Source organism: Miniopterus natalensis, chromosome 7 (genome assembly GCF_054644295.1).
Source record: "Miniopterus natalensis isolate mMinNat1 chromosome 7, mMinNat1.hap1, whole genome shotgun sequence".
NCBI lineage: Eukaryota > Metazoa > Chordata > Mammalia > Chiroptera > Miniopteridae > Miniopterus > Miniopterus natalensis.
Window position 1 is genome coordinate 4,182,655 of NC_142087.1, and position 23,681 is coordinate 4,206,335.

General features: G+C 49.9%; 1 protein-coding gene across 2 annotated transcripts in view; it reads right to left on the bottom strand.

The window, feature by feature from the left end:
- Positions 1-1,061: 1,061 nt before the first annotated feature.
- EYA2 (EYA transcriptional coactivator and phosphatase 2) overlaps positions 1,062-23,681 on the bottom strand; it is a 201,349-nt gene continuing 178,729 nt past the window's right edge. Inside the window, exons 11-16 of one of the 2 annotated variants that reach the window (XM_087818703.1) lie at positions 20,081-20,139; positions 15,401-15,561; positions 11,417-11,531; positions 11,040-11,161; positions 7,595-7,695; positions 1,062-1,878 (exon numbers count right to left, since the gene is read on the bottom strand). In XM_087818703.1, coding sequence (XP_087674829.1) covers positions 1,798-1,878; positions 7,595-7,695; positions 11,040-11,161; positions 11,417-11,531; positions 15,401-15,561; positions 20,081-20,139 — 639 coding nt within the window. In that variant the 3' untranslated portion in view covers positions 1,062-1,797. Of the gene's footprint in view, positions 1,879-7,333; positions 7,696-11,039; positions 11,162-11,416; positions 11,532-15,400; positions 15,562-20,080; positions 20,140-23,681 lie in introns of those variants that run through there. The other variant, XM_087818702.1, reaches the window with a different exon arrangement.

Here is a 23,681-nt window from a genome sequence, read left to right on the forward strand (position 1 = left end):
GCTGAGGGTCACACGGCCTGGCCTGCTCGCTCCTCCTGACCTCAGGGCAGTTCTTGGAAGGGGACAGAGGTGTGACTCAAGCAGGAAAGCAAGCCTGTGCGGGTGTGCAGGAATGGGGTGCCTGCTGGCTTCCTGCTCTGGCTGCCGGCCTCTGCCTTTCTTCTCGCGGGACAAGGCTGGTGAGTGAGAAAGTCTGGGTCTCACAGTTCATCTGCCTGCTTTCTGGTGGGTTCCCTGCAGGAACGTCAGCTCCACGCGGGTAGGGACGGGCTCTGTCCCTTTGCAGCCGGAAGTCGAGGACAGCGCCTGGTAAATGGTTGACCCCGCTTGACCTGGTGATGAACGACTGGCTGCAGCACAGCCACACTGAGACCTGCCAGGACTTTCCCTGGTGTTCCGGCCCAGACCGCTGACACCACCGTGGCCCTGCTTTGGTGGCAGTGGCTCAGTGGTGGCTCGGCTGGGGGGAGGCTTCCTGGGACAGGGCAAGAAGGAAGTCACCTGGTTCACAGAACTGGTTTCCTCAGCCTTCACACCAGTACTGTGAGGCCCACAGGGAAAGGGCTGGTGTCATTTGGGGGAGACTATGGCTAGAAACAAGCTCCATTTACCGTCCAAACATCTATCCAGTTATCCACTCACTCACTCACTCACTCACTCATCCATTTTTCCTTAAACCACACAATCATCCACTCACCCAAACAGCCATCCATCCATTCATCTCACCACACAAGCATTTGGTCATCAATTCAGTCACCCATCCATCCACCCATCCACCCATAACCTATATATAGAAATTCATCCTTCTAGTCATCCCAACATAGTTATCCATCCATTTACCCACCCATCCTCCTATCACCCAGCTAGAAGATTCTTGGAGCCATCTTTGCCATTCAGGGAAGGACCTGCTGGGGAAGTAAGACCACACAGGAGAAAGTAACTTGGTCACCTGGATCCAGCTATGCCTGAAGACAGCTATCACCTAAAGTTTTTGAAGACTTTTTTTTTGTCGTTGGCTGAAGCAAGTTGGAGTTGGACTTTATTCCTTTGTAACTGAAAAGGTCCTGGAAAGACCAACAGATTCAGAAGCCTCAAGAGGGGTAATGAAGTAGTGACACCCTACCCACTTTGAAATGTAAACGTGGTTTTATTTAATGCCTTTCCTCCATCACAAAGTACCGCCTCCTCCCCAGGGTCCCCTCTTCCTAGAAAACAAGGTGGCAGCGTAAGGCACGTGCACTGTCCACATGACATCAGGTTAGGTCCTTAAACACGAAATAAGCAATAGTCTCCCCACAGCCCCAAATCGCCTCCCTCACCAAGTTTTAAAGATGATTGTCCCCCCAACTCACAACTTGGAGCAGATGCTTAAATTAGAACCATGTACCGCCCCACATGCCAGTTTAGAAAACAAAACCAGACCAGCGACTAAGGAAACCGACAACACAGGTCTGAGAGCATAATACCGGAGTAATGAGATTAGTCCATAAATTAAAAAGAAGAAAAACCGAGCCTGTCCCCTCCTCCTCACCGGCCCTCCCCCAGATCAGCAAGTCCTTGCTTTTGTTCTGTGAGACTCATAGAAAAGTCTGGACTCCTAGTCAGCCCTTCTCCCCAAAGTTAAATGTTCCGAAGCCACTGTCGGGTTCTCCGCTTCTCAGGACAGCTTCTGGGATGGTCACCGGACTCGTCCGCCTGGCTGTAGGGACCCTGCCCAGCGTCCAGCGTCTGGCGAGAGGCGGGCAGGCGAGGGGCCTGGGTGGGGCGCCCCTGAGGGCAGGTGAGACGGGGGCTCTGCTATAAATACTCCAGCTCCAGGGCGTGCCTCAGCGCCTCCAGGTCGGCGTGGCAGGAGACCCGCCAGAAGGGCATGTTGTGCTGGAACACAGAACCCCGCCACACGGTTAGGCCGCGGCCCCGCCGCCCCGCCACACCCACGGAGGGCCCTGCGGGGTCAGCTCCAGGCGGCAGAGCGGGCGGCATTTTCCAAACTGGGAGATGCATCACCTCAGCACCCCCCCCCCGCCGGCACCCACCAGCCTGGCCACACCGCCTTTCGGCCCCCTGAGCCTGCTCTGATCTGCTCACCCAGCGCTGCCCGGCACGGGGACTGACCCTCTCCCCCCCACGGGGACCGCGTGGGATTGCCACACAGTGCAGCGAGGAAGCTGTTGCTTTTAAAACTTGTTCTCAATCCCGCTCCTTCAAGGAGCAAATCTCAGCGAGGCGCGGGCCTCCCCCCTACCCTTGAGCATCTCTGAACAGAGAGTGCGGGGCAGGCCGCGGTGAACAGGACCACGTTCATTTGCTTGTTTTGTCGCTTTGGTTTTTATCTTTTCTTTACAGCAGGTTTTGCTCGCTTTGCGTTACTGTCATGGGATCGAGTTTTCCATTTTAAAGCGAAGTGGGTCGATTGGCAGGAACACACTAAGTAGGTAATAGGCCAGGGAGTACGCAGGTGGAACAGCAGCGGTGGCTGCTCCGCGAAGTGTTGAGTTAATACGTTGAAATCACTCACGTGAGAGGGAAGTTGGAAACTATTTCCACTGCGTGAGGTTAGAAGCAATGTCCTGCCCAAAGCTCTGCTCCGCCGTCAGCAGCTACGGTTGACGGGGGACCTCAAGCCATCGACGCTGCTGTTTGTCAGACGGGGACAGTGTTCGCCCTACACCGCCACTGTGGCTGTTTGCAATGCGCATTTACTAAGTGCTCGATAAATATTAGCTGCTATTGTGATTATGTCTACCTACCTTGTGTCTTTTATACAAGGACATGTTGTATAAGACAGGATAAAGGAAGGATGCAGGACAAACAGTATGTGTATGTGGAGGCATGAATTTTCATGGGTTTTCAGCAGTTTAGAAAATAATAAGGAAGCTATGCAATGTTTTGATACACAATGTTTGAAATAACAGTCTTTTAATTGACTGTCTCTGAGCCAGACACTGTGCTCGGAGCTTTATTATCTCGCTGAGTCACTGAAACAAACAAAAAAACCTCAGAACAAAAACATCTTTTTCAAGTGAGAGGTAAGACCGAGACAAGAGAATTGATTTAACTAAAGTTAAATTAGCGGCAAGCTAGTAATAACTATGGTCGTAACCATAGTCGTAGTGCAATGCATTACTCCATTTAACTGGATCAGCAACCCTCCGCAAGAGCCATGCGTTTATCTTATTTTACAGACGAGGAGGCCAAGGCACAGGGAGGTCACGTCTGGCTCCAGAGAAGAAAGCTGACTGCATTTTTATCACTGGAAATGTAGCCACTGGCTAAAGTGGTTGCCTGGCCCAGCCACCCTCCCTTATCCCGTGTCCAGAACCCTGGATTTGGCAGCGCCGTGCCCAGGAGCAGGCGATGAGCTGTGATGATCTACGGGAGCTATGATCATCAGCTGATAATCAGCTATGATAAACAGCTGTGTCCCTGTTTGCCAGGATTTGTCCCGTATCCCTCCCTGTTGAAGCCAATGGGGAAGTTGGCTGGGGGCTTCTGGGAAAGGTTTTCCTTCTCGATTAGAGAGAAGCATCTGAGGAGAACTCCTTCCTCCTCACTTTCCCTTCCTATTTGGATGCTGTCGTGTTAGTACGTGATGCCTGGAGCTGTGGCAGCTGTTTTGAGATCATGACACAACAAATCAGAATGGAAAAGGCCAAAAGTAGGTCAAAATGACAGAGAGGGAGGCTTGGTGAATCTCTGACCCCCTGGAGCATCCTAGGGTCCACCTACTCCTCATCTTGTCAGGTAAGCAAATGTTTTAAGTCCTCATTACCTAGGTTTCCTGCCACCTGCAGCTAAAAGATACTGAGCCTCCTCAAGACAGTCACTGTCCTTAAATTATTTCCTGAGTAGACAGATGATGCCTGATGAACATCTGGATGCCCAGAGTTCTTGCGGTCCTCCTGCTGCGCATGAGGTTCTGTGTCCACAGGGTAGAAACTATGCAGATGTCCTTTCGGTTCCCAGAGAACATCAAACCCTTTCCTGCCTCTGGGGTCTCTGCACTAATTCCTCTGCCTGCTCTTCATAGCTCAGCTTCACCTTCCTGGTCTACGGTGGGCAGACTAATAGTTGCCCAGAGAGATGGGCATCCTGGTCTCCAGCACCTGTGAATACGTGACCTTACGCGGCAAAAGGGATTTTGCAGACGTGATTAAATAAAGGGTCTTGAGGTGGGGAGATGATCCAGAGGGCAGGGACTTTGTCTGATTGTCCACTGCTGTGTCCCCAACGGGGCCTTCTGGACAGGTGGCAACCACTCATGGGGCTCTCGTTGAGTCACAGATAGTAAGTCCATAGACAAGAAATGAACAAGACGATTTTATCTTATGGTAAGTGCTATGAAGGAAATAGAATGGGGGGGCAGTCGGAAAGCAGCTGTGGGGAGGTGTCTACTTTTGCTGGTTGGGTCAGGGAAGGCCTCTCTGGAGGGGGTGACATTTAAGCAGCCCCAGAGAGTGAGAAGGAGGCACCGTACAAATGTGCGGGGTGGCAGGGGAGGCAGAGGATTGCAAGCGCAAAGCCCTGAGGAGGGTTCAAGCTTGGAAGGCCATGTTTACTGCGCACGGCGTGGCTCCCGGCACATAATAGGTGCTCAAGAAATATTCGTGGAAGGAAGAAGAGGAAGGGGGGAGGATGAGAGGGAAGGTGAGTTTGTCAAGCAAAGTCCTTGAAGAACACATCTTTCTCTCTCTTTCTCTCTCTTTTTCTTTTTTACAGAGGGAGGGCTGCTAGCTTCTGGCAAACCAACCTTCGACATTTAGCACCTTCTCTTTTGCTCAAGGGAAGCAGAATACTATCCATCATGGGCAACAGATGCCTCTCTGTAATGGCTTCTAGGGGTCCCAGCTCTCCCGACCCTCTCCTCACCCTGGCCAAGCCTTCCTTTCTCTGCAAGGCTGGACTCTGGTCCAGTGCCCCTCCTGTGCCCCTTTAAAGAGTGTAATTCATTTTTCCAGGAGGAAATGAGCAAAGGAGGGAGGGAATGTTTTGGTCGCCTCCATGCCAGGCCTGATGGCTCCAGAGGGCAGGTGGATTTATCACGTGTGGAGAGGTGGAGACAAATGACCCACTAAAATGGAGATATTAACAACACTGTCAGCCGAAACAAAGCCCCTTGTCCTGTCGCCATATTTCATGCTGCTCAGGTGTCTGGCGGCTGGGGCTAATGACTGCCATCCATCAGGCCAGGAGAGCTGCTGGCGCACAGCCTTTTTCACTAATGGGCTGGGCTGCTGCTTCGGGCACTGGAGAGGATTTTAGGGGAGTCGGTGTGTGGGGGGTGTGCCCTAGTCTCCTTTGGTGGACTCCATCTCATCTGACAAGCTCAGGGGGGTAGACTGACAGTGTCTGAAACCCCTAAGTCTGTCTCCTTCCTGCCAGGTGTTTGGAGCAAAACATGCATCAGTTTGCTTGTACCAGCTGTGTGACCTTAAGTAAATTAATTAACCTCTCTGAGCCTCAAATCTGTCTCCTGTAAAATGAAGTAGAATGATACCCACTTTGCAGGGTGGTTTTGAGGATTAAATAAAATGACGATGGCAGTAATAAAGAGTAGTGGTTAAAGGCATGAGTATAAATGATTTTCCCTTTATTTCTCTAATAGAATCATTAGATATTGATCTTTTGCACAGTTATATGTTATACTATCCACTAGTATTTCATTTCAGGATAATAAAGGGGTCATTTTAAAATATCTGCTCCCTATTCAACTGGCATATGGCAGTGACTGGTCCATGGATGTCCCTGCCATTCTCCAAGTGAGAACCAGAAGGCAGGTATGGGGTGCTCGGGGCCACAGGCCTAAGCTGTTCTCCAATCCAACTTTGACAGAAGCAAAGCTCAGTAGTCACTGTCACATGTTTAGGGCAGAGCTTTCCACTCTATCTGAACTGGGAAGACGGGAGAGGGACCCTCAATACTCCCTCCGGGCCCTGGCAGTGGGCTTCAGGAAGTCTCACCATACAGACCACACTCTGGACCTTGCATGGGCTTCTGGAACTCCAGTAAATCATGGGATGACTCATGCCATTACTTTGGCCATATCTTTGTGTATCACTTCTATTACTATCATTTATTTAATACTTTTCCCTCTAAATCAATTCATTTTTAAATGTGAAAGCAATCCACTTTAAGAGGAAGTGCTCAGAGTAAAAGCTGAGGGCCTCCCAAGGGCCCCAGGTACCCCCCTCACTTCACCTCCTGCCACTCCCCACTTGCCTGGCCCACCTCTGTGGCCACACTGGCTCCCTGCAGGGACCTCCAGCCCTCAGACCTTCGAACTTCTTGGTCCCTCTCTTGCAATGCCCTCCCTCTGATAACCACTTGGCTCACTTCCCTTCCTTCTCCCGTCTTTACTCAGATGTTGCCTCGCAGGGAGGCTTGCTTTGGCCACTACCTACACTTGCAACCTGCCCCACCCCCAGAGTCCCCTCTGTTCCCATTCTCTGCTTTATTTTCCCCCAAAGCTCTGCTCACTACCTGACATGCATGTTACTTAGGTGTCTATTGCCTGCCCCAGTCTGTGAGCTGAGTGAGGGGTGAGAGCCCTGTCTGATCTGCTCACTGCAGGATCCCCAACTACAGTGGCTGGCACACAGTAGGTGCTCAGGTAAAGGAGCTTACACCCTAGTTGGAGGATTTGTGATTAAGCCAATTACACAGATAATCCTTTCATGACAAGTGGGGACAATGTTCTGAAGAAAGAATTAGGACAGTCGGGGAGGGAGTCCCAGGCAGACCTGATCTAGCTGGAAGGGTAGAGTGGGAGCCGGTCTGAGAGCTCGTCATGCAGGAAGTGCTGCTGAAGCCGAGACCTGAAGGATGAGCTGGGGAAGGGGAAGCGCCTTCCAGGTGGATGGAACAGTATATGCAAAGGTTCTAAGCTCCCCTCTCCTGAGCCCCTCTCTCAGCACCCTAGGGGGCCTTCCCTCTTCTTATGCGGTTCATCCTCTGAGGCCCTAAACATTTCTGCATTTTCTTGGAATTTGTTGCCCGGGAGGGAAGGAGGAAACCAGGTCCCAAAATTAAGCTCTGTGACATTAACAGTCCGCTTCCCAGGCCTCTGGGTGGGGGGTGCAGGCTCCCTGGGACGCTGTTGACAGGTCCAGACCTGGGCCTCTGGCAGCTGTTTCTTTTCCAAGAACAGAGCTGCGGCTACCAGAACCCCCTGCCCCTCTCCTCGTGGGCCTGAGATCACAAATGCGGGACTTTCTTTTTCATTAGCTTAATGCTGTCTTTATTAACTGGGAAGGGTTCCTGGAACATATGATCAGTAAGTATTAAATAAAACACACACGTGCACTAGCACCCCCCACCAGCTTGCTCTGACAGAGCGTCTCCGGGCTCCCAAGCAGTTGTCCCAGAAACAATCCAGGGCTACCAGGGGCGGCAGCCAAAGGCACAGAGGGGGATTTGCAGAAGGAAATTACTCAGGATGCTTCTGCGATGTGCAAATGGGAATGGACCGGCCCGCAGAGCCTGGGAAGGGGGGACCCGGCCAGCAACAGGAGGCGGAGGAATCTGCACAGAGCCCTGGAAAGCCACAAGAGGGCCCAGGAGGGGAGGAAAAGCAGCTGTGAGATGGAAGAAGTACCTTTTTCGCTCCCTGCTCCTCTTCGACCCCGTCGCCGATCACGATGTAGACGGCCTTCCTGCCGAACCTCTGCATTATCCTCTCGAAGCAGCTCTCCTTCCCTGCAGGCGGGAGGACAGGAGGGGGAGAAGCTCGGTGAGGGCCGATCGGGGTGCTGAACGACCGCGACCCGAGCGGAGCGTTTGCTGGGTGCAGGGTCCTCCTAAGGGTCGGAGGTAATCATTTCACCCTCCAGCAAACTTTTGAGGTGCGTGCTGTCGTCATCCCCACGTGAGAGATGACAACGCCGAGGCACAGAGAGGTTAAGTGGCCTGCCCAGGGGCGCACAGCAGAAGAGGCAGCACAGGGGTCTGCAGCAGACTCCAGGGTCTGCAGCTGTCCGGGGTCAGAGCGACGGACCCATTTTCCAGATGCAGTCATGAGGCTCTGAGTGGTGGGGTGATGTGCCCAGGGTCCCCGAGTTAGGAAGCAGAGGCGCCAGCATTCACGTGTCCACCTGTGTGACCGCCTCTCCTCTTCACCTTCTTCCCAGCGTAAGTCCAGACACATTGGACTCAGATCTTGGTTCATCCTGACTGGGTCAGCAAGCTTGGTAACCATAACAACATGAAAACAGCACTAACAATAATAAGAGTCCCTGCCGCTCTCTGACTTCACTATATGCCAGGCCCGCTGCTAAGTGCTTCACATACACAGGACTTCTCGGTCCCGGCGTATGGTCATTTGGGCCGGACACGTCTTTGTTGTGGGGCATCTTGTGCACTGTAGGGTCAGCAGCACCCTTGGTCTGTCCCCAGTGGCTGCCAGTAGCAACTTTCCCAGTTATGAAAATGAAAAAATGTCCTCAGATGTCCTCTTGGAGGCAACTTGCCCCACCCCGCTACCTGTTGGGAACCACTGACTTACATTAATTCATTGAATTAACAGCAATCCTTGTGGAATTGGAATCAACATAATCCTCATTTTAGAGATAAAGAAACTGAGGCTCAGGGTTGGTGAAGTGCCTTGAGATGAGCGAGAGGGGGAGGAGGAATGATAATCATCATAAAATAGCACCTATCTTTGAGCACCTATGCTCTCTGGGAACTGCTCAATGTTTTATACACACTATTCGTCATATGCTCAGAGGTATGTGAGCATCCACTTTATAGACGGGGGAGCTGAGGCAGACAGAGGTGAAGTCACCTGCCTCAGGCCAAGTGCAGGGTCAGGATTTGAACCCAGGCTGCCTGCCTCAAGCGCTTGAGCGCTGAACTCCTCTGTTATACTGCTCTCGTGGGATTCAACTCTGTTGCAGACCATTCCTCCCTCTGGGCCTGTTTCCTCCTCTGTGGGAGCAGAGGCTGGGTCAAAGCAGGGGGTCATAACTGTCTTCTGAGTTAACAGAGTTACACACCACTGCAGTGCCTCCCGCTAGAGGAGGTGGAGCCTGTTTCCCGCCCCAATGAGGCTGGGTTGACTGTGTGACTTGTTTTGACCAATGGCATGTTAGGGACCTGCCATGAAAAGTGGCATGGTCTCCTTCACTTCTGCCATCTGGCATGAGAAGAATGTGGCCCCGGATGACCACAGGTCCCATGATGAGGAGATATGTGGAGCAGATCAGAACCAGAGGTAAGCCCAGAAGAACCACAGCTGACTCACCAATCCCGGAGTGAGAAATAAAAACTGGCTGCTGTAAGCCACTGAGTGTTGGGATGTTTGTTATGCAGCATTATCAGAGCAGAACCTGACTTGAAAAATATTATGATTTTTAAGTTAAAATAGGGAGCTGGCGACTAAATTCCTGTCCCATCTCAACTGTGACTGCCTCCAGTTCTTTGATCTGCAGGCTCCGCATGTGGGAAATAAAAGTCACTCTACCACTTCTCTGATGGCATTCGATTCCTCTGCCATAGGGGTCCTGCTGCAGAATCTCTAATGGCCATTTGGGGCCTGACTTTCTACAATTTCAAAATCTAAAGGCACTTTTATGGTCAGGCCTAGAATTTTAGTAAAGGCAAAAATTGCTCTAAGAAAATGCTTCTGTAGTACTATAAATTGGTTTTTTAACTCCAGAAAAAAACAAGGGTAAAATTTCTAATTAAAAACATCTTAACTAGATTTATTTTTTACTTATTTTATTTTATTTTTTCCATTACCAGTTATCCCCTCCTCCACCCCTACCCCCACCCCCACAGATTGATTGATTGATTGAATGATTTTAATCTTCACCTGAGGATATTTTTTCCATTGCTTTTCAGAGAGAGTGGAAGGGAGAGAGAGAGAGAGAGAAACATCGATGTGAGAGAGAGAGAGACATCGATTGGCTGCCTCCTGCACGCGCCCCGACTTGGAGCAGAGCTTGCAAAGGGCCCTTGTCCAGAATGGAACCTGGGACCCTTCAGTCTGAGGGCTGATGCTCTAACCACTGAGCAAAACTGGCCAGGGCCCATAGATTTATTTTTGAATTATTTATATTGTATTTATCATTTGGTGATATAAGAATAGAAAACCCCAGTTCCCCCACACATAAAAAAACCAACCAACGAACCAGTACTACTTGCCTCGATACTGTTAATTTCTAGTTACTAAATTCTCTTATAAAAGCTCTGAGCCTAAGTAAGGCTTGCTCTCTTTGTTAATAAGGGAGATTACCAAGTGTTAGAGAGGTGTTAAAGCAGGCTACCACTAAATGGAGACTCTCGCCTTGAAAGAGAATTTAAAAAACAATACTTTTCTCTCTGTGTGGTCCAAGGTTAAATTCAAGGTTATTTGATGACTGTACCACCTAAGTTAAAATCTCCTTATGGGCCATGCTGCAGTGGGAACTGTTCTCCTCCTCCTGAGTACTGGAATTCCACGAGTTTTACGTCCGGTCACTTAGCTACGGACTACATTTCCCAGCCTCCCTTGCAACTAGTTGTGGCCAACGGACTAAGGTGAGCAGAAAAGTAACTTGCACCCCTTCTGAGTCTTGGCTTTATGATATTGGATGGGCATTACACCTTTTCCACCTTTGCATGAGCTGGAATGCCGACGCGGCAGGACCTGGTTTGACTACATCTGTGAGGATAAAACCATAGGGGATGGTGGAAAATAAAGTGGGAAGAGCCTGGGTTCCTGGGTGAGTATAAGGAGAGGTCACCCCACCAGCCTGGATCGCACCCCTCTGGTCTGTTGACATGTGAGAGAGAAATAAGCTTTGGCTGATGTAAGCCCTTGCATTTGGGGTGTTTGTTAGAGCAGGTTTGCAGTTATCCTAACTATGGGAAAATTGAGTTCCTAACCAATTTCCCTAGAAGCAGAGCTTAAAGCAAGTGGGTTGTAAGGGCTGTTTTGGGGATCTGAACCATGCCCTTGGACAAGTTCTTGAACATCACAAGTGCCGTCTTCTTAAACTTTCCATGCCTGGGATGGAACGCTAACCCCACCCTGCATCACCCGAGGTCTGGGTTCCCCTTACCTGTCTTGGTTGCACTGTAGATATTCTCAATAGGAAACACAGAGCCCAGTCCATACAGCAGGACTTTGGCCAGGGCAGGAATTAGTTGAGTGGTGGTGACCAGCACGTTGACACAGTTGGGCCTGAGGACAGAGGAGACTGTAGATCAGAACTCCAAGGGACCACAAGGCTAGCTCCTGAGAGTCACTGCAGCTACTTGCTCAGCTATGGCACAAAGTGTCTACAGAACCTTGCACAACTCAGCTTTATCAAATGTCTGGAAAGTGTGCAAGTGAGAATCTGGAGTCTATTCTCCTGAGTGTGGGAATGGAGGAGCCACCACCCGTGAATGGGAGAAAGTTTAGTGGCACAAAGCAAAAATGAGGGCTCCCACTTACCGGGAATTGATGAGGTTTAGTGCCTTCAGGGAGTGGGTCAGCCAGAGGTCGGTCAGAGCTTCCAGCTCAGCTCTGAGCTGTAGCCAGGTCTCTCTTTTGGGAGCTCCTATCAAGCCTATGGACAAAGAAAATAAAGATGTGGTAGCTATCACTTTAGAAAGGACTGGGAGGGGTTAGGGTTAGGGGAGTCTAGCTACCTTGAGGTTTCAAATCAGATGACACCCAAAGTCAATTTCAATACAGTAATCTTAATCTTATTTTGGGATTCACTGATTGATCCATTCACCCACCCATCCGTCCACCATCATCCATCCATCTGCAATCTATCCATCCATCATCCATCCATCCACCATCTATCCAACAAAAGTTCAGAAGTGCCTCCAGCATGGTTAGTATTGTGACAGGCACTGAACATACAGGGATAAACAAAGCCTCCCAATTATAGAGCTTACACTGTTACAATGGAGACAAAAATTAATAAAATAAAAAATACTAATGATTAACATTTATTGAGTGCTTACTGTGCACAGGGCCCTAAGCATTTAATGTGACATTTCTTTTTTTTTTAATCCTCACCTGAGGATATTTTTTCCATGCTTTTCAGAGAGAGTGGAAGGGAGAGAGGGAGAGAGAGAAACATAGACGCGAAAGAGACACATCGACTGGTGCCTCCTGCATGCACCCCGACCAGGGCCAGGGGTTCAGCCTGCAATCAAGGTATGTGCCCTTGGCTGGAATTGAAGCCGGGACCCTTCAGTCTGAGGGTCGATGCTCTAACCATTGAGTAAAACTGTCTAGGGCATGACATTTCCTTTTTTTCTCACAGGGATCCTAGAGGTGGTGACTATTTTTTTAACATTGAGATATAATTGACATATAATATTAGGTTAGTCAGGTAAAGAAACTGAGGCTTTGTGAGGCTTTGAGACTTGCTCACAGTAGAGAGGAAACAATGGAGACAGGTTTGGCACCCAGGCAGCTGACCTCCAAAGCCCACTTTATGGTGTTTCTAAACCTGTCATATCTCAGCCATCTGGGCCCTTAAGATAGAGGTCAGACTCGATAGTCCATGACCTTGCTGCCCCTACTCATCTCTTGACACTGCCCTGATGTCCTTCCATTCCAGCCCTGGTGGCCTCCTTTTTGTTTCTTGAAGCACCAAATATGTTTCTGCCTCAGGACCTTTGCACACCTCATTTTCTAACCTGAACCACTCTTATCTTTTTAAAAAAATCCTCACCCGAGGACATGCTTAGAGAGAGGAAGGGGGTGGGGTGGAGGAGGGAGAGAGAAACATTGATGTGAGAGAGAAATATCAACTGGTTGCCTTCCATATGTGCCCTGACCGGGGATCAAACGGGCAACCTTTCAGCGCACGGGGCAATGTTCAACCAACTGAGCGACTCTGGCCGGGCCCACTTGTCTTATCTTACCTTCCCTTTTTGCCTTGCTAGACTCTTCACACTCATCATAAATGTCATTAATTCTGCAAGGCGTACTCTAGTCAGTTCCTTCTATTTTATACTCTCCCAACACTGTATCTCTTCTTCATAGCACTTCTCACAACTGTAATTTAAAGCGTATTTGTGCGATTATGTGGGTGGCATCTGCCTCGGCCATTAGACTCTTGGCTCTATGAGGGCAGGAATCAAGTTGGTCTTGTTCGTTGCCACAGTACCAGCCCCTACAGCAGGGGCCAGCATATCATATGGCTGGTGACAAGTCAGTATTTGCTGCAGAAAGAATGAATTCATTGGGACAAAGTGCTGCCTTGTGCCGGTGCTATTCAGACATCATCGCCTCCGCGCAGAAGACCCCTCCCCGTGGCCTCCTAGGCCCTGTGCCACCTGGACACTGGCACTCTCTAGCCCAGCCCTTACCACATGCCCCTCACTGCAGCCACACTGGCCTTCATCTTCCTGAAAATCACCAGCTCCTCTGTTCTCGGGACTTTTCATTTGCTATTTGTGGTAGACACTGCTAGTTGCCTTCCACTATCCATTTCTCTCTTTGATAATTAATAAAATAAAGCTATAAAAATCTCATTAGTAATAACTGTAATTTCTTAGCTAAGCACCTGGCCACCAGGCGAAAAGGCTACATTCCTCAGTCTCCACTGCAGCCCTCGCCAGGCTATTCTGAGATGCAGAAACAGCTCGGGGGGGCTGCATGGGGGGGCTGCCCGCTGGCACCCTGCCAGCTGACACATCAGGTAATTTCCCCTCAGTTTATGGGAAAGCAAAGCAGCCTGACAGAAACCCTGGGTATTTCCTGGGGCTTAACCTGGATGGGGAGCAGATGGCCTCCGCTGGCTGACTCCATCCCTGTCTCCTCCACCCCAAGCATGCCTGCTCCCCCCTTTCTCCGTGGAGGGGTGGTGAGCAAGCAGGGCTGACCCTGAGGCTCTGCTTCACTCCTGTAGTCCATAGACTTGGGCGTGAGAGGTCACGAGCATGGGTAGAGGTGGTGGAGCAGCTGTCCTGAAACTCCACGGTGGCTCTGCTGTCTGAGCTGTGTGATGCTGAGCAAGTTACTTAACCTCTCTGATCTCAGTTTCTACCCTCACACAACATTGATAATAAAACCACTTAGCTTACACGGATGTTGTGAAGAGCAAATAAACTATGAGATGAAAAGCCCTCCAAACAAAGGCTAGTTTAGAGTAAGTGCTCAATAAACATTAGTTATTCTCAGGACTGCATTAGGCTGCGGCCACAGACGGGACAGAAAATCTGTCCTGAAGGGCTGGTAGTCTCTCAGGGAAAGTGGAAGACACAGGAGAACCTGAAAAACTCCAAAGCAAAACTGGAAGGAACTAGTGATAAATGCTACCATTTACTGAGTGCCTGCTATATACCAGGTACGGAGACAGGCCTTTTGTATGTATTAACAACAAATCTCTCCATAACCCAGGGAAGCAGAACTATTTTTAGCCCCATTTCATAGACTTAGAAACTGAGGCTCAGAGTGATTATCTATCTTGCCTAAGTTGACATAGCTAGGAAGTGTCAGCATGGGGACTGGAAGTGGATTCTATCTGGTTTGAGATCCTCAATTCTTCCCAGGATTCGACTCTTTCTAGGGGTGGAGGAGGGAGCTCTTGGAGCTTTTGGGGCCAAGGTATACACGACAGACGCTATTAGCTGCCTACTCAAACCTTTTCGCTTTATGGGCCTGTAGCTGGTTCCAGATATTGGGACAATGAAAATACCCCAAATGCTCCTGGGGCAGGAGTATCATCTCTTGTTAAGATCCACTGACCTAGAGAATTCCAGAAACAGTGATCTAGGGCCTGGTGACTGCTGAGCCTACCCTGCCTCCAGTCCCTTCCAGACTTCTTGTTCAGTGCAATGAAGCATCGCTCTCCTGCTGCCGAAGCTGGTGGTTTTCACCTTTGCTGCACATTAGAATCACCCGAGGAATTTTACGTATCCCAATGCCAGGGCTGCGGGCAGACCAAGGAAATCAGGTCAGAAATCCCTCAGGTGGTGCCAATATGAGCCAAGTTTGAGACCCAGTGGCTTCCAGTGCTTCTTTGACTTGAATGCTTCCACAGATAACCTGGGCGTCCTGGTATCTGACACACACTGAGGTGATGCTCATGTGGCTGCTCCACCGACCACAAGCAGGGCAGCGAGGGCTGAAACCTCAAACTGGAGGGGGCCTCAGGATCGCCTGGAGGCGATGTGAAAACCAGATGGTCGGGCCCACCTCAGGGCTTCAGACCCGACAGGTCTGTGCGGGCCCAGGGAACCTGCAGGCCCTGCTGCTGGGCGGAGAGCCCCACTTTGAGAAGCAGCAGTTGTGATTAAGACATGGGGGGTCAACCCCGTGCACCCCCCCCCATTGGTGGCTTCTGTAATCCTGGGCCAGAGGCTTCCTCTATTCCTCAGCTTCCTCCCCCTCAAAGTGCCGGTGACGCAGGGGAGCTGGTGAGGGCCCCGGCCCCCGCCCCGGCCCCGGCCCCCGCCCCGGCCCACTCACCGCCGACGTTGTTCCGGTAGGTGTTGTACGTCTCCTTGACCCGCCGGTAGCGGAAGGCCAGCTTCCTCATCCAGTCCACGCCGCCGTGGACGCCGGCGCCCAGGCACAGGGCGGCTCCTGGCGCCGAGCTGTGGAAGCCGTCGGCAGAGAAGTTGTACGTGCTGGGGGGGGAGAGACAGCGTTGGTGAGGGAGGTGGGGGTTCCTCACCGGGGGGCCACAGGCCCGAGGAGCTGCGGTGGGGCTCAGGTGCCCACAACCCCCCGACGTGTCAGGCTGCTGTGCGCGTGCGGGCCCGGGCGGCGCAGGGCCACAGCCTTCGTTAGCTTCCCAGAGAAGGCGGCGTCCTTTGCTCTTGCCTAAGCAGCATCCATTTTCCTTTCTTTTGGTATGAAATAGTCTATTTTCTTTTTGGGGGGGTTATCCCTACCCGCTGTGTGCAGTGGCCACACAAGGGAGAGCCTCTCTCTCTTCCTTTGGAACTTGTGGATGAAAAAGAATTATTTAAAAAAAAAAAAAAAAAAAAAAAAAAGGTTGGATTTGGTTCATCCTGATGGAAGAGTCCAGATGAAAACTCGGCTCCCCCTACTTTGACCCCAAATCTGCCCTGCTTTCACCTCCCTTCTAGGGCCTGCCTGCTGACCCTTTCTCCACATTCTATGAGCACCCCCATATCTTGCTACAGAAATTCCCTATTTTAATTTTTTATTTGTTACATTAGGTAGAGTCGATTGCTGGTGCTTTCCAGGTAGAACCCTCTGCCCTGCACGCAGCATCGCTGGACCAAGAAGTTCTACATGTGTGGAGACTGGGGCACAGACTCAGAGCAGCACCCCAGATTCACAGCCAGAGTGGCAGCCAGGAAGCAGCGGGCAAAGACGGGGGACTCCCGCCGACAGCAGCTAGAGTGTGAGCATGGAAACCCCAGCTCTCCGGAGAACACCACTTTCTTTCCCCCACCAGAAGTTTTGGGAGTAAATCACAGGAGTAACACTCATGCTTTGATGTTGCAAGAAAAACCAGAGTGTAACAAGGGATGTATGCACAGTGCGCCCGGGAGCTTCTAAGAAAGACAGGAGAGAAGACCGGGAGGAAACCAGTCAATACGGTACAGGGCCGTCTCCGCTGATTTTTTCTCTCTCTGCATTATTTTGCTCTTTCTGGATTTTCTATGAGTTTAAGAGTGAAAAAAAGAGAGGCATTTTATTTTTATTTTTTAAAAAAAGATGCAGTGTTAATAGAAATGAAGCAACACTTGGAAATAGTATCTTAGGAACCTCCCGTTTAACACCACTGCTGCGCAGAGATAAAAAGGCATCTGAAAAGTGTGGAGTGGGAGCCAGAAGGCAGGGTGATGTGACAGCTGCCGTCACCCACCAAGCCTGGGGCTCCGCCTTACCCTGGGCAGAGGCCAGGCCTCCGTGCCCGGTTGTTAAATTCTTGCCCATTTACGGACAAGAAAAGTCATATGAACATATATCCACATAAACGTGCACACACTGCTCCCTAACGCTCGCATTCGCCTGTGTTGCCACAGACATGTGTGTGAATGCACAAAACTGGAAGCAAGGAAGTCCTAATGTCAGGAAGTGGTTGGTCCGAGGTGGTGGGGACGTGGCCGGTTTCAGTTTCTCCTCTGCTCTTTACTGAATGACTCACACGTAGAAAGACGTGACTGTTCTAACAACTCATCTGCACAGAGACTTCCCTTTCCCATGAAAGGTTACAGACGTGCTGCTTCTTCGTCTTTCTCAGCTCCTACCTTGGGTGGTAGGGACCAGGGGCTAAAGAGAAATGAAATATACCCAACTAGTAAAAGGCAGCAGACAGCATCTAATCACAGGGGTGGGCAGCCATTTATCAAGGACTCACTCTGTGCTGGGTACTTTTCCAGCAAGTTCTTGCCCTGACGAGGAAGGGGCTCCATGACTTGATCCCATCACCGCCCCTTGGTTCCAGACCCTACACTTTCAATCACCAAGTGGTCCTTCCTCTCTAGTGTAAAGGCTCCCGTCTTGCTCAATTCTTTTTTATTTTCCGTCAACCTTATTTCCATTTTCTGTTTAAGAGTTTGTAGAAGGACAGGTTAAGACCACTCTGGTTGTTCCTGCCACTCAGTGGCCTGAGCAGTGGGGGCTGCAGGCCAGCCCTCGGTGGGGAACCAGATAGGCATGGAGGGAACCTGCGCCTGCAGACCAGGCCACCACCTCGGGCTGAGCAGCAGTGAACTCAGGAGCTGGCACAGTCCATTCACCCTGAACTTCCCCCTCCTCCTTTTCAGTCTCTTCAGGATCTGTGTGGAGTAGAGAGCAGGCAGGACCTCCCGTGGGTGCTCACAGAGATGGTGCCACACGAGCACAGAACTTCCCGGGCCAGCACCAGACCCACCGTGTGAGCTCCCTGGTTGCTGCTCAGGGATGGCAATGTCCACGCAGTGCAGAGGAGAGATGCTACACAGAGCGATGGCAGGCAGGCCCTGGGGTCAGTACTCACGGGACATCTCGGCTCCTGGAAGGCTATCTGGATCTGGTTGGTGAAGGTTCCAGGAGTGAAGCTGCCAGCAATAGAAGGGACCCTGGTGGCAGCAGTAAACTTCGGCACAGCCCGCTGGCCAGTGGTCCCGGAGGCTGTGACACTGACCTGGGTTTTCAGAGGCAGCCAGGGCATGAGCTGTTCACTGAAGCTTCTCCCAGGCTCTCTTCAGATTTATGATGGAGATGCCATCCTTCTTCCTGTTGTAGGTGAACTGCTCCATTTGGGAGCCAAGGTTGGTGCCACCCAACTGGGTTCCTGTTGCAGGGAATCTGAGGAACTCCTCCGTCACTTGCAGGACATCAAAGGATCCAGACATTGTGAGAGTGTGCCTTTAAGTTCCGATGGGAACCCAGAGAAAGGCTGTGTGGCCCTCTCAGGGTGGTGCAAAGGGCTAGATAATTTACTTTTGAAAAAGAACACTGTGAACACAGAGGATACCCTGGAGAGCTGCCTGGATGTTTTGCCAAGAGATGGAGGGCAGAGAGGGCGTCCATAAATCCTGTTGCCCCTACTTACCAGCTGTGTGAGGTTGGGCAGGTTACCTAATCTCTCTGTGCCTCCCACTCCCCAACTGTAAAACGGGACTGATGAGAAAAGTGTCTGAAGATGCAATGAATTAATACATATAAACCATCTGGAACAGGGCATGGTGTAAAATAAGGGTGTTACCAAGGTTTGTTTTCACTGTTAACTGAAGAAAAAAACAACACAAGGGGCATCTGATGCTTGGTGCCTAGCACATAGTAGGTACCCAATAAATATTTCTTGAATGATGAAGTGGGAAACTTGTTTTTTAAGGGGAAAAACACCCTTAGATTGTGAATTCTTGGCATGAAGAACCAAACAGCTCAGCATGAGACAGGGTTCAAAGGAACATTGCTTTAAATTCCAAGCCAGCTACAGGGGAAACTTAAAAAAACCGAACTGCGGTTGCTCGTTGCCTTGAAAGGGAGAGGGGTTCCCAGCGATGACTTCATGGAAAGGGCACAGTTAACCTTGATCTAGGGTTTATTTACTCCATAAATTGAGATGTCTGGGCTGGCACAGGAGCCTTGCTCCTTGCCAGTCCTGATGGCAAAGGGATTTTCTGAATGGCTAATTAAAACGAAGCAGCTGCCTCCCCACCTATCACTTCTGATTGTGCTGGGCTTTGAAAAGACTTGCAGGGCTCAGTAACAGAAACTGATTTCTTTTTCTGGAGTCGTTGGAAGATACACACCTAGGAAGCGAACACTAAGCGAAGTTATGGCTGGCCCCATAAGCAAAATATAATTTGGTCTAATAATATTTTTGATGGGCCAAGAGGCGTTGAATTGTGATAATTTTGGATAAGCACAGATTAACTATGGTTCGTTTTTATAGTTTCCCCAGGGGCAGATTTGGAACATTCTAGTTACATTCTCCTGAAAGCTGTCTCGTTCTGAGCGGCTGGGTACCTGATTTCTGGAATCCATGTCCTAGGAGTGTTTTTCCCTAGAAACCAGATAGACATACCACTTATTCACTCAATAAATATATGTTTTTTGCTTATCAACTGTATTAACTTTTCTATTAAATAATATATGTTTGCTAAAGAATGCAATCAAGCTTTTGAAGAATGTACCAAACTCTTATCAGGAGTGGTTGAATTAAAAAAAAATAAATGTTTTTATTGATTTTTTTAGAGAGAGAGAGGAAGGGAGAGGGAGAGAGAGAAACATCACGAGAGAGAACCATCGACTGGCTGCCTCCTGCACGCCCTCTACGGGGATCAAGCTTAGAACCTGGGTGTGCGCCCTGACTGGGAATGGAACTGGCAACTTCTAGGTGCATGGGATGACGCTTGACCGACCAACTGAGCCACACTGGCCAGAGCTGAATTTTTTATAGTAAGCATGTATTAGTTTAGTAAACAGGAAAGAGATAAACATAAGTAGGGTCACAGAGAATTTGTGGAAATCTCAGCCTCAGTGACTTCAGGGGATGTGGAAGAGGCTGCAAGGTGGGGCCATGATTTCTGCCCTCAGAGAAACACAAGTCCCAGCTGTGCTGGAGGCAGGTGTGTCTTGTCTTGAAAACCAGTCCGCCCCTCCTCTCTGCTTCCTAGTGAAAGGCCAGTGAGATAACCAATCCAGAGGGGCATACTTGGCTTCCCCACCCATTCCTACCTTAAATCTTGGCCATTGTCATCGGATGAGACATCATCGACGTGGATCTGGTCACAATCCTATGGAGAATTTGGCAAGAAGAGAAAAAGGGAGAAATGTGACTGGTTAGTCTGATGCCGCCTTTAAGAGTTGGTTTCATAAGTGATGGGTAGAATGAGCACTGGACTGGGAGTCAGAGCCCTGAGTTCTAGTCTGAGCTTTGCCACTCAAGGTCGATGACCTTGGGTGAAGTATCATCCCCCCTTTTATCTTTGGTTTCCTTATAAACAAATGGGTTGAGTATAAGAGTGGGGTGACCATATAATTTACCATGCAAACCAAGATAGTTTTGCAAGTAAAAGGGGCTGCTATTAATGTTACATTAAGAGGACAGGCACACAATGGGACCACTCCCTCCACGCCCAGGTACACTGAAACATACGGTGGAAACCTATGCCTTGTTCTAGGTGTTTTCTCTGCCTAAAATGCTCTTTCACCTTCACCTGCTTAGTGAACCTTGTATTTTCCTAGCATTAGCTTTTGGATGTATCCCCTTTCCAAGTCCCCCTCTGTGTCCCATGATCTGTGATCATCATTTATTGAGCACTATGTGCCAGGCACCATCCCATGGGTTTGCCATTCAATGAACACCAGTGACAGCTTGCTGCTTGCCACCACCCATAAGTCTCTCAGTTCCCTTTGGGGAAACACCTCATCACATGTGGGTTAAGATCACAGGGAGAGGGACAACGAAGGTGGGCACATAATCCAGGCTCAATCAATCAGAGGGCCCTGGCATCTCTCTGGTCAAAATGAATGCTTCAGGGAGAGCACGCGGGCCAAGCTGGACCAATGGGAACCAGCCCTGGGACTCTGGCTGGGACTTCTGGGAAAGAGGGACGACATTGTTTGATCCCCTGGATCCAGCCATAACTAAAACCAGGCCACCCTGACAGTGGTTGGCTGAATAAAGGTCCCCCAAAGGTGTCCAAGTCCTAATCCCTGGAAACTTATATGGCAAAAGGGACTTGGCAGATATGATTAAGTTAAAGATCTTGAGGTGGGGAGATTATCCTGGATTCTCCAGGTGGCCCCAAATGTAATCACAAGGGTCCTATAAACAAGAGGGAAAGGGATATCTGACGACAGAGAGGATAAGGAATTGGAGTGATACGCTTTGAAGATGGAGAGGATGCCAGAAGCCAAGAAATACAAGAAGAAGCTGAAGAGGCAAAGGACAGATTTCCCCTCAGGGCCTCCAGGAGAAACCACCCCGCCGACACCTGTAGCCCAGTGGAACGGAGTTTGGACTTCTGGCCTCCAGAACTGTAAGAGAATACCTTCGTGTTGTTTTAAGCCACTAAGTGTGTGGTAATTTGTTACAGCAGCCACAGGAAACTGATACCTTTTCAGCTTTAGCTAGAGGGCTTGGATTTCTGTCACTTTGCAACCAGGAGTTAAGAGTGATGCTACACACCCCACAGAAGCTACAAGCAACACACACCAATCCTGTCAACTCCACCTCCATCAAAGAGCACATCTGGATGTGCTGACGTGGCAAAATCTGTGAGCGCGCTGTGCCGGCCGTTAGAGCGCAGGCTCTGGAGTCTGACGGCCTGGGTTTGGATCCTGGATCCAACCACTTGCCAGCTGTGTGACGTTGCTCAAATGACATAACCACCTGAACCTCAGACGTTGGGCTGGTACCTAGAGATAACGATGGAACCCTTCTCACAGGGTTGACGTGAGAAAAAGTGAGATGCTGGCACACAGTAGGTGCTACATAAATGTTATTGCAAAGAACATGGTGGATGCTAAATGGCAACCCCAGTTGAGAAACTCTTTGGAGAGTGCTGGAAAAAACTGGGGGGAGGGGCAGTAAGGGACCCCTCCTGAGCCAGCAGATAACTGACTTACACCTAAACCTCTTATGCTCCTTATTTCATATTTCCTTTCTTTCCATGTACGGGAGTCTAACTGATACTTGGTGGCCTCAGATGTAATTTATTCTCCCCTCCCCAAAGTAGCTGAGCTCTTTGGTACACCCCAAATTTAAAAAAAATCTTACAGTCACATTAATATTGTAGCCATTAGCCACATGTGGTTATCTATAGTTATACTTAAATTAATTAAAATGAAATAAACTTCAAAATTCAGTTCTTTAATCTGATTCCTCCCCCCCTTTATCCGATTTCAAGGGCTCAATAACCACATGTAGCCAGTGGCTACCATATAGGATGGTGCATGTATTTCCATCGTCACAGAAAAGTCTATTGGGATATCGAGGGATAGAGGAACTAGGCTGACACAGTCTCTTCTATGCTGGTAAGTTCTATTAGGAAAGCTGGCCTGGAGACATAGCTTATTTAGCCACAGTGCGCTTAACATTTTTTTTTTTTAAACCATACCCAGTGTGTAAACGCAGGGAGTCCCCCCCCCCCCCGATTTTCAGCTACTTTGAGAATTCACACGGCCTGGCAATGTAGGGCTTGGATTCCTATATCCCGACAATTGAATGCAGGGACATCCACTTCCAGTTCCCGTGTCTCCTGGGTTTTCTTCACTTTACATCACCTGGTCACTTGGCCCCTGTGCAAATTCGAGTTTGGGACCCACAGCCATCTGCCAGAGATGCAAGGATCTCAGGGACAGCGCTCCCGACATGTTAATGAAAACTGTATTTAAAAGCCAACACGGACTTCACAGACCCAGCACAGAGAAAACGAAATGAATAGCAGATTCCACCTAGTCCATTGCTTTGCCTGAAATTGGAAAAACACTTCCCTATGCCCTCCAGTCCTTGGCGCAAGCTCAAAAGCTGCTCTGGGGGTCACACAGGCCCGGGCCCCCCTGGGCAGGGCTCCCTGCTCTTTCCCTGATGTCAGGGGAAAGGTATGTGGGAGGCTCTGGTTTTCTCATTTGCAAGGGGATTGTTGGGGGCGCTAAAGTGTGACAACAGCGGCGATCACATTTCGGACTTGGTAAAATACCATGACGCTCAGCGAGACACTACCTCATGCTCCGCCAGCTGACCTGGATTGAGTTACCTGCCGAGCTGGCAATGAGGGGAGGGGGACAATGCTGAGGACGTAAGGACGGTGCTGAGCCCCCGGGGAAGCGGATCCTAAGCCTCCCAACTCTTCGGCATAGAGGACTGGTCTCTAAGGCACAGAATATTGGCTTTTCACAGCCCAGGGTGCTAATGGCCTCCCTGGGTCAAAGTGTGATGATCTTGGGGGCTCTGAGCAGAACCAGCTGGCAAAGACAGACGAAGGGCCCCATGAGACATGGGTGAGGCACAGTGCAATCCTGGCCTCAAAGAATTCACACTTTCTGACTCAGAGAGATACTCTCCAAGAGCCTGTGCAAGGATGTCCATCACCCCAGTGAGAAACTGGAAAACACCTGAAGTTCCCGCAACTGGATCACAGCTAAATGAAATATGGTCCATCCATTCAGTGGAATCCTACCCAGCAGTTCAGAAGAATAAGTAGATTTTCATGTTAGCACATGGAACTATTTCCAAGACACCCTACAGCGTGAAAAAAGCAAGCGCAGAATGTAACTGAGCTACGGAACAGGACCTACCGCAGAGGGTGTCGCAAGGATTCAATGAACCATC